Source organism: Corvus brachyrhynchos, unplaced genomic scaffold, assembly GCF_000691975.1.
Source record: "Corvus brachyrhynchos isolate BGI_N302 unplaced genomic scaffold, ASM69197v1 scaffold21, whole genome shotgun sequence".
NCBI lineage: Eukaryota > Metazoa > Chordata > Aves > Passeriformes > Corvidae > Corvus > Corvus brachyrhynchos.
In genome coordinates, this window is record NW_008236924.1 from 2,912,807 (window position 1) to 2,923,141 (window position 10,335).

Consider the following 10,335-nt stretch of genomic DNA (forward strand, 5'->3'; position numbering starts at 1 on the left):
TCAGCAAATCTGCATCACCTTTACAGCCTCTTCTCATCTCTCCAGATGTTTCTCTGCTCAGTCTCTGCAGCTCAATTTTGCCATCTGCTGTCATGTCTATGGCAGCACATCCCATTTCCTCTTTATACCAGGCTAAAATTTTCCACTTTTTCATGCATTCATCTCACACTGTGCGGTTATCTCTGTTCTTTCCCCAAGTCCCATGATTCTATTTATTCTTATTTCTAATTTCCAATGTACTCAGCCACATTCTTCCCTTCTGCTTGCTCTTTCTTAAGCCCCAATTACATTTCACCTTTGAAACCGAGAGATTTATTTATATTAACCTTAAAAAATGCCTGGAAAAGCGTATTAAGGCTAAGAAACAAACCTGGAAACATAATGAAATGTGCTGCTGAGATGGAAAGGGACCATCAGAACAGTCAGCTCCAATAAAGTCTATTAAGAGAGGTCTCTTATTAATCTCAAAATGACATTTAATTTATTCCTCTGGTTTCTCTTTAAAGGATTTGTATTCCTAACTCAGCTCTTGCCTTTTTTTTTTTTCAGTATTTCCTCCTGTTTCCTCGTTAGTCAATCCCATATCCCAAAATATTCAGCTCTCCCTTTTTAATTGCTTTTCTGTACCTCCTCCATACTAATCAGGCAGTTCACTCATTATCTCCTCACATCAGACCTCCTTTCCCCTCTTTAATCGGTCATTTTGATACAGACAATTGTCCACAAAGTACTGGGGGCCAGTAAAAATTACTTGGACCAAAAGCTAAATCTTTCATTAATTAACTGCCTTACTCCACAGAGCTGAGCCAGACTTCCCAGATATAACAACATTTAGGCTTGACATGGACTCTGAACAAATTAGAACCTGCTTTGCTCTGCCACAGGCTCCCTGTGCAAGTCCATAAATGTTGAGATAACTCCAGCAGCTCCAAGTTCTGGGGAGAGGCCTCAGACCTGGGTGATTTCAGGTTGTGGTGCTTGGCAGTTTGAGAGGTGGTGGGAGGCCAGGATGGAGAGACTGGAGTTTTGGGGAAATGCAGGGTGGTTTTAAAGCAAATGGCTTTGCTGCTTTGCCCTGTGTATTGCTTTAATGTGTTACCAGAGGGTGTTCTTGGCTACAGCACTTTCTCTTTACTCACGCACATTTTTTTGCCTTCCGAGGTGAAGGTCTTAAAAATAAAGGCCAGCATTTCCAGATGCCAACGACATCCTTTCCGACAGCCTTTCTTTCTAAAAACTTTCTGCTTTCATCCAGTTTTTCTCCACCCGACCCAGGGACTGCATTCTGGGGCTTCTGTTGCTTTTGGAAAGCAGCATTTCTGTTTCCTCCAGCTACATTTTAAAAGGCTCCCTTTAACCTTTCCCTGAACGTACTGACAGCCCGAGCCCTCACAAATAACATCAGTGAACTTTCATTTAAACATAACCCTCCGCAATTCCTTGCTTCCAATTGCCATTCTAAACCCAAGCCTCTGCCTCAGTAATTGGGGTGGATAAAAAGATAAATAAGAATGCTCAGTGGCATAAGCTACACTCAGAGCTTCCCTACAGCTTCTCAGGGCTGCATTTCCACATACCTGATCAGATCAAACTCACTTTGCTGGCTCCCATCTCTTCTCCCCTTGTGCAGCTCCCCAAAAGCAGGGCTTTTAAGTCCGGCCAGCACCACAGCAAATGTGCTAGAACCTTCCCAAGTGAGAGCCAGCTCTGCTGTAAAGAAGTCATTAGTGAAGAGCTAATTAGTAAGAGCAAAAGGATTGGCCCAACTCTGCCAATTGGAAGCTGCAATGGAGATATTGTTGACTTAATTAGCAGGTTTAATTGGGTGGGGAAAAAAGGCAAAAAGAAAAGTTTGGGTTTTTTCAAAGGAGTACATCAAAACTATTTGGGATATTTTGGTTTTGTTTCCTTTTATTCCTTCCAGATTTATGTGGGATTCATGCCTAGAAGTGACAGATGCCAGGCCCCTGGGCTCACCAAGTGCCCTGTGTTGGGGTGGTGACAGCCACAGTCACGAGTGTGGGACAGACACAGGGCTCAGCTGAGCAAACCCAGCCTGGGAGCCCACAGGCCACATCCATGGTCTGGGGACTCTCCTCTGCCTCCCACAACAGCACCAGAGCAAGGTGCAGGGCAGGGCTCTTAACCCAGGCAAGACTGAGAGGGACCTCAAAGAGGAACCTCGCCTGCCTGCCCCAATTCACAGCCTGTGAGAGGATGCTGGAGAGTTCAAAAGTCTCACCACAGTCCCGAGCACGACCAGAGGGGAAGTCCAGAGCTGCCAGACCGTGTTGGCTTCTGATCCGATGCTGTTGCCACAATGTGCTCTTACTTCAAGCTGTTGTTGCCCAGAGTTGGAATTGGTGAACTCCAGGCAGCAGAGAGAACAAACCTTGTCATGGATTGGGACCTTTTCCCAAAGTCACTGCAGCAGAATGGGTGAGGACCCCAGGGAATTACACAACAGCTCCACAGTGTATCCCATAGATGATCCCCCAGCCTCCATGGGCAATCCCTCTTCCTTAACAGATTTAGAAATGAGTGGCACCAGGCTTTATGGGGGCAGAGAAGAGAAATTTCCCTCCAGGTTGGTGTTCTGGGCATTTTCCCACTTCTGGAAACGCTGCAGTACTTCTTTGGAGAGCTGAGACAGCACACCAATCATTTCCACACCTGGGGAATAACTAACTCCTGTTCAAATGCCTTAGGATGTGGCATAAAAAATACAATTGCCAGAGACAAATTACAAAGTTTATTAACATATTCTCCAAGGGTTATTCAAACATGCTGAACCACAGGAAGTAGTGGTACCCCTTAAGTAATCTGCATTTTTGATTTAAACTCACAGAACTCTTGTAGCTTAATTTTTCTGTTGATTACATAAAAGCATTAAAAACTGTATTTTATGATTCCTTTTCTTTCTTTATGGCAATCTGAAGATAGACAGCCTTCCACGTGATCTCTTCTGTTCCTCACAGTACAAGTTGTATTCAAGAAAGAGCATTAGTAAAAATGGAGAAAAAATTGTGCAACATGTTGTTAGTAAGAAGGCAGATGCCAGAAGCAGCCATGAATAATGCATAAAGCCCCTTCTCAAATAAGCTTCTTTATGCAATGAGTTTTAAGGGTGATAAGGGAAAATTTGCACAAAGATTTTAAATTTTCATAGTTGAAGCTTTGGCCTTTGTTTTATACCCACTGATATTTTGAGGGCTCACAAATATCTCTCAATACAGCATGGAACAGGCCCTTTTTATTTCCCATGGCAGCTGCAGATGATGTAGGAGCTCTTCACAGGGAAAAAACGTTGTTTTCTCCTTCAGCACCACTGAAAACTTTTTCAGCCTCTTCTGGTGGTCCAGCACTACAGTGAGAAGCACAGGTCACTATGGATGGGGCCGAAGGACCTGGCTGCTTCAGAGCATCCTTTCTTATCTGTAACATCAGCAAGTTCCCATGGAAATGGAAGCGTGAGGCTACAGAGTCCAGTGACTGCAATGAAGTAACACCTACTTTTTACACCAGGGAGGTATTTACCTGGCTTGCATTCTTCTCATGGATAGGAAAGGGTTGCTCAGACCTTGTAATGGCAGCTCTAGGGTAACCACCATGGGATTCAGAAAAGAGACTCTCCTTGGCCCCCAATCCCTGTCTCCCAGGTGGGGTAAGCAGTGAGGGACCAGCTACCACTGAAAAATTATTGGTCTTTGGAAAAGGGGTGATACTTCACTGGACTCCCCTGTGGTTTGTGCACAGAAAATATGTTTTTTCAAGATAAGCCAGTAACTTAGCAGTTACACGTACACAAGGTATCACGTGCTGGTACTCAATCAAAAATTAAAGCAAATGAGGCTCTTCCTTAAGCTGGAGTCACTACACTGCAGTGACAGTTGCCTAATTTCTCCAGTGCCCTGGATTCCTGTTCATTCCTGCACAGAAGCAGCACCCAGGAACCACAATTGAATTTCTGGAGTGAAGTTACCTGAAACTTCCTCCTATTACAACTTTGGTAATCAGCACCAAAAGCCAGTACTGCACCCATTACAATCAGTGGCCAATACCTTCCTGTCTCTAAGAAAAATTACACTGGAACTTTTAATAGGAAATTACAAAATGGATTACCTTTTTATTATAAACTTCTTTGTATGTTTACCTGGAAGCAAAATAATATTAATGTTACAATGGCAAAACAAAATCTATAATTCTAATGTGTCTGTCAAATGAGCTCAGAAGCAATGGTAGCAAGCTGTGAAATTTCTGTGGGCTAAGCAGGAAAGAAAGGATCCCATCCTGATTTCAGTTACACCAGTGTGTTTTGGGAGCAATGCCAGAAAACTATGGGGCCACTTAAGTATAAAGAGAGAGCCAACAGGATGAGCCAGACCTGCAACAAGTGAGTGAACAGGTTCTTTGCACAAGCTTCCTCCTGCTCCCCACCTCCTCATCCTCCCTGGCGCCCTCATGGTGCCACAGTCCTGCAGTAAGGACAGCTACTCCCATAAAATGAACAGAGCACTGGCACCCGGGCTGTGGCAGAGTTCCCAGAATAAGCAGGGACACAGGAGGACATGTGCATCAGGCCAGCATTAGAATAATTTAGCTTATTCTATTATTATACTTACGTTTCACAACCAACGAGATCATCAATACCAAAAGGATGGACCCTGCTATGACACAGGCAATGAGAATGGCACTGCTGGGAAACTGGAAGGGAGAAGAGAGAAAATGAAAGGGCTTTAGGAGCAGGTTTGCTTCAGAGCTGTTTGCACAGGAGGGGCTGTACTGGTGGCTCAGAGCACTGGGCTGCAGTCTGCAATGCTGTTCTGAGCTTGCCTGTACAAAGTGCTGAAAAGACACATCAAGTTGATCATGATAAACAACATGAATTACCTGTTCAGTGTTTAATAAACTTTATTCTGAAATATTGAAACCAGATTCATCCCACTTAACATGAACTTCTCAATAAGGTGTTCAAAGCAGAAGTAGGAGCTCAGTCACCCTCATCCTTCTCTTAGGGAAGAATAACACCCTCCTAACTTGCCTTTTGTCTGGTCACACCTCAAGGATGCTACCTCCCCTCTCTCACAGGGATGCCAGGGGATGAGTTTTTTTCTGAAGTGTCCAAGCCAGATGGAATGCTCAGGCTTTGGCTCTATCCACTGAAAAGAGGAGCAGGTGGTTCCTGAGCTTCTAAACAAAAGTTCAAGCCAGTGTTTGCAAAAGCTGTCCCTTTAGTATGAATACACTGAAAATCACTAGCAGGTCCTGCTGTCCTGATTTCTACTCAAACACTCTTGAAACTCACAGGAAGTTTTACCTTATGTCCTCTATCTTCATGTTTCTCAACATTGCCATCTGAATTTGCTGAAACCTCTGAAAATGAAAGAGATTGAAATTATTACTGGCACAGGCACCTGAAGGAGTGAGGGCTGCAGAGGCTGTCACTGCTTCAGTCAAGGAGGAATGAACTCTCAGGGTATGAGAAGGGCAAAAGCACCTTACAAGCCAAAGAGAACAATCAGTTTTCACCACAAATGGTACTGAGGAAGCTGTGGGAAGTGTCAGCCTTCATCAAGAAAGAGGAGGCTTCCCAGGGGCAGCCTGTGAAATGAGATGATAGAAACTTGTCTGCTGTGAAGGAGTTGTCACTTGTGTAACGTGACAAGGTGGCATAGACAGCAGAGGTAGTAAACAAGGTGTAAGTGAGAAACCGCCTCAGTTTGATTGTGGCCAGACAAAGGAAACTGTGTGTGCATGAGGCACCCAGAATGTCACAGAGCGATGGGGGTCATCAGGTGGTCACAAATCATAGAATCATACAATGGTTTCGGTTGGAAAGGACCTTAAAGATCATCCAGTTCCAACCCCAGGGACACCTTCACTATCCCGGGTTGCTCCAAGTGCCATCCAACCTGGCCTTGGACCCTTCCAGGGATGGGGCAGCCACAGCTTCTCTGGGCACCCTGTGCCACTCTCATAGAGAAGATTTCTTCCCTAATATCCAATTTAAATCTACCTTCTGTCAGTTTGAAGCCATTCCCCCTTGCCCTGTCACTACATACTTGTATAAATAATCTCTCCAATACATAATCCCATTAGAAAAAAATTGCTATTTTTCTTCTTTTTTTAAAACTTTTCAGAGTATGTTATCCCGTTATTAACCTAATCTACCCCAAATATCTCAGTTCCAGTCCCCTGTGAGAGCTGTGTTGATGAGTCTCCACATCCCACGTGCTTGTACTTTATCAAAGACATGGACAGGCCATGGTAGCTCAGTGTAAGTAGAAATTTGCACAGGGGTAGAAAAGAGGTTATGACTAATAAGCACTACAGCTAAACAAATACAGGTAAGAAAACCCTAAGAAGTGCCAAAAATCCCAGGGATGTGTGAACACTGCATTTTGTCATATGCCTGTTCTATGACACTCCACTCTCTCGCAGATCTGTACTTCCACAAGAAATGCAGATGTAACAGTGACAATGCAGGTCCCACAAGTCAAAGTTAAATTTTATGGCAACATGTGCAGCCTGGCTGATGGCACCAACTATTGCTGCTCATTTTGATACTTGAAAGAGCAAAGGTCTTTTTGGAGTCTCAAATGTGGCTGATGCTGGCAGGGTTGTAGCTGGGGGAAAACAAGTGAAGAGAGAAGAGAAATTAAATCAGAGCCTGGGCAGCAGGAGCCATCCACCCCAGGTAACCCAACCCATCTGCCAAAAACTGTGCTTGGAGATGGAGGGCTCTCAGCCCTGGGTTTCTCTCCTGCTGTTCTAACATCAGGATAATGTTCAGCGACAAATCAGCTTTCCCTTACCTTACAGTAAACCTGAGCCGGGTCCATTTAGTGCATTATTTCACAGAGTGAAAGGAGACTGAGTCAAGAACTGGACTTGGCTTATGGCTCTCACCAGGGAGCAGCCAATTGTGCTGCAGCATTTTCACATCTTGTGGTAGTTTGACACAAGGTTTTGCACGGGTGGGAGTGACTCACATCAACAGGGTACATCTGCTTTTGTGGTGCCTCTTTCCAGCTCACTGTCACAACTCAAGTTGCCCCAAGAATCCCAGAGGCAAGACCCTTTGTAAAACTTCATATTTCCTTTGACAAAATACAGGCATTATCTAGTCCTCTATCAGAAGGGTGACAAGTGAGGTAGGAGTGAAAAAACCTCACAAATCCTCAAGAGACCAGTTTAGCCTCTTCTGTGAGCCCTCTCCAGGGACATAAAATCTAAATACTGTGTGTTTAAAAATTAAGAGATTCCTGGCACTTATAGAAACTAAGAGGCCAAATACAATACGTCGTCCTTGAATTTTAGCACTAAGTTCTTTGTTGAGGGCGCAACACTAGGGAAGGATTAAAAATGGAAATCTCAATGAACTCACAGTGATGACAAATCAGCTATCTGAGAATTCAGCAATATTGAAAGGTTTGATTTTTAACTTCTCTCAGACCCGAGATACCTGACAGTCATGAATGATTCAAAATCAACTTCCTTTGGAGCTATAAACCATGTTTTTCTCAGCTGTTCTTACATCCTGATTTCTAACCATTTCTGACACTTCTTACTGCCAGATGCAACGAATAACTATCAGTACATGTTTGGAACACTCTTAAGAATACTCAATAGTTTTGTTTACGCCAACTTTTTAATTTCTCTGAACAAGCCAATTTCTGCCCTTACAGCATTATCCTACTCACCCATGACTGAATCCTCTTCCATCATGACAGAGGTGGTAGTTTCCTCTGCAGTTGGAAATGTAACTGGGAATTCAGTAGTCACTGAAACAAAGTAGAAAGTGATCACTAATGAGGAGGGTCTCCACATGGCATTCAAATTTGTGCAGACATCAATCTATGGAAATGAAGTCAGTAATGTGGATAAAGTAGCAGCCTACAAATGGTTTGGTAACAGGTCACTCTGATCACTAATAACACCAGCAGCTTTCATATGAGATGAGAATGTAAATACTCAATTTTAAACACATGTTGAATTCTCACTATTTCTCAAGCAGAACATACTCTAACCTAACCTTTCCACCAAACCATTTCAATGCTTTCCCAAATGAAGAAAAAAATGGGTGCACAGTTAAGTGACTCTCTCTTACTCCAGCTGAGGTGCTGGACTTCCCATTTATTTCTGTTATACTTCACGAGGTTTCTGTCACATTATTCCTCCATGTTAAAGCTCCTCTGAAGGAAGCCTGACCCTCTGCTGCCTTAGCTGTTCACCCCAATTTTGCACCACCTACAACATCTGACCTGTGTCTGCTTATACCCCCTGAAACACACCTATAGGCATCGGGGAGAAGACTTCCCAGATGCAAATAAAAGTATTTGGAGAGCCTCTGTGATGCCAGTCAGGCTATCACAGACCACCTCTGCTACACAGAAGAAGGAAAGGATCGGTGCTGGTTACCCTCTGTACTTCCAGGGAGCGTGAAGCACAACATGTCATCTTCAGTCGTCACATCAGCTGCTTGGGAAGTAGTTGGAAAATCTGGGGGAGCACTGGTTTCCACCGTAGTTACTGGAAAAATAAAATCTTCTGTCACAGCAATTGTTGGGGGAGCAGAGGTCTCCCATGTAGTTACTGCTGGAGACTCAGTGGCTGTGGTTGCTGGTGCAGAGGTGCTGGTTGTCAGCAGGACTGCAGGCTCTGGTGTTGGCTGGAGATCAGAGGTTGTTTGAGGAGCAAAAGTTGTTTCTGTAAAATGTTCGGCAGAAACTGGAGCTTGGCCCATGGTGGTGGTTGTGGTCACTGGAGGAGCTGTATGGAAAAAAAAACCCAGCCAAGGGAAAAGCCAGGTGAGAGCATTCACAACCAACTCCGAGGGAAGCCAACGCAGAAATGAATAAAATTTATCTGGCTGCTAAAATACTGAGAATGAAGGTGGGAGAGCCACTATTCAGAAAGCTATTTTAATTAGCTGAAAGCACAACCACTCAGAGAAATTCACAGATTTATAGATTTGCTTTTCTTTTACTGGTCTCAAACACCCCCTCCTTGACCCTTTGTAGAAATGGAAGTGCCAGAACTTTGCATGGTAGAACCCTAAAGCTTGCAAACTTCATTATTTTGCTTTTCAATGGGCTCTTAGAAATACAATAAATAAAACAGCTCGGTTTTTCAGCTACAAGCTCCTTGTTAATCTTTGCAACTGGGACTTTTGCCCTCAACCTCAGGGGCAACCAAGCAATTGCAGTGTTTTTCACCCTCTCTCCTGTTGTATTGCTTAGAACAGACAAACAAATGTGCTGTGTACACCAACTGCACTCTGTAAAGCCAGTAAAAACATTGTCTTTCTGCTTTGTGGAGGGTGGGTATCATCTCCTTTTTTATCTGTGCAAGATCTTGCTAGATCCTGCAGCTCAGAAAAATAATAGGAAGGGGAAGAAGCCCTTCAAGACTCTGAGGCAAAATTTCCAAATATGTGGGTGTTGAGGACCCACCCTTAAGGGGAAGGAAGCACCCTTAAGGGTGGGTCACCCTAGTGGGTCTCCTTATGACATGAATGACACAAAAGTCTCTTCAGTGCTGGGGTGAACCCCAAATGAAAAACTGAATTTCATTCCAAGGGCTCTTCAAATTACAAATCCCTTTTTAATTCCATCCTCTTTTAAAAAGTCAAGCATAGCTACACAATGAGAAGTGAAATATTCATTTGAAAGGCAAAAAAGGGGTAAAATTTAGGGTTTTTTTAAAATCTAAACTGCACATTGAATGTGACTCAAATTGGCAACCGGTTGCAGATCTCCCTTGAAAAATATGTCATTTGGGAAAAAAAAACCCACTTTTGGCCAAAACAAACAAACAAAGCACACATAGGCCCCAATTCTCACTACCCAGGGAGTGCTTTCTCCCTGCTGGCTGTGTCCCCAAGGTCCCAGACCCACCTCTGGCCACCTCCAGCCGTATGTTCCGCTTGATGTCGTTGAACAAGCCGGGGATCTCCACGCGGCAGCAGTATATTCCCGCATCCTCCGCCTGTGCCGTCCTGATCGTGAGGGACACATCTCCAACGTGAAGAGAGCCGTGGAGGTTGTACCTCTGAGATACTTTGAATGTCACCTTAGTGCCAGTGGTGTGCAAAATTTTGTTCCTGCACTTTGAGCTCGGGCAGGGGCCTCTACCCCAGCACATGTCGGTGATGTCCTCACGCCGCGTCACCTGGTAGGAGCAAGGCAATGTCACAGCTTGTCCTATTATTCCTTTAACCACGTTTTCAGACACCGTGTGTGCTGTCAGGGGAGAACAAGGAGAGGTGAGCACTGTCAGTCTCTGATGGTGACTCTTACCTAAACGCCACACTGATGCACAATTGTTGCAGAA

The 10,335-nt window shown here is 44.2% G+C and overlaps 1 protein-coding gene and 1 long non-coding RNA gene across 5 annotated transcripts in view; one reads left to right on the forward strand and one right to left on the reverse strand.

The window, feature by feature from the left end:
- Nucleotides 1-2,733: 2,733 nt before the first annotated feature.
- Nucleotides 2,734-10,335, reverse strand: part of LOC103611429 (T-cell immunoglobulin and mucin domain-containing protein 4) — a 10,895-nt gene continuing 3,293 nt past the window's right edge. The window contains exons 2-8 of one of the 4 annotated variants that reach the window (XM_008628950.2): nt 9,900-10,244; nt 8,422-8,772; nt 7,704-7,784; nt 5,318-5,373; nt 4,623-4,704; nt 4,123-4,153; nt 2,734-3,364 (exon numbers count right to left, since the gene is read on the reverse strand). In XM_008628950.2, the coding sequence (XP_008627172.2) occupies nt 3,292-3,364; nt 4,123-4,153; nt 4,623-4,704; nt 5,318-5,373; nt 7,704-7,784; nt 8,422-8,772; nt 9,900-10,244 (1,019 nt within the window). In that variant the 3' untranslated portion in view covers nt 2,734-3,291. Of the gene's footprint in view, nt 3,493-4,122; nt 4,154-4,622; nt 4,705-5,305; nt 5,374-7,703; nt 7,785-8,421; nt 8,773-9,899; nt 10,245-10,335 lie in introns of all 4 variants that reach the window. The other 3 variants (XM_017728143.1, XM_017728142.1, XM_017728144.1) reach the window with 3 other exon arrangements.
- The window catches only part of LOC108445164, a 20,651-nt gene continuing 17,091 nt past the window's right edge, over nt 6,776-10,335 (forward strand). Inside the window, exon 1 of the long non-coding RNA XR_001859916.1 lies at nt 6,776-6,787. This is a non-coding gene — a long non-coding RNA (uncharacterized LOC108445164). The remainder of the gene's footprint in view (nt 6,788-10,335) is intronic.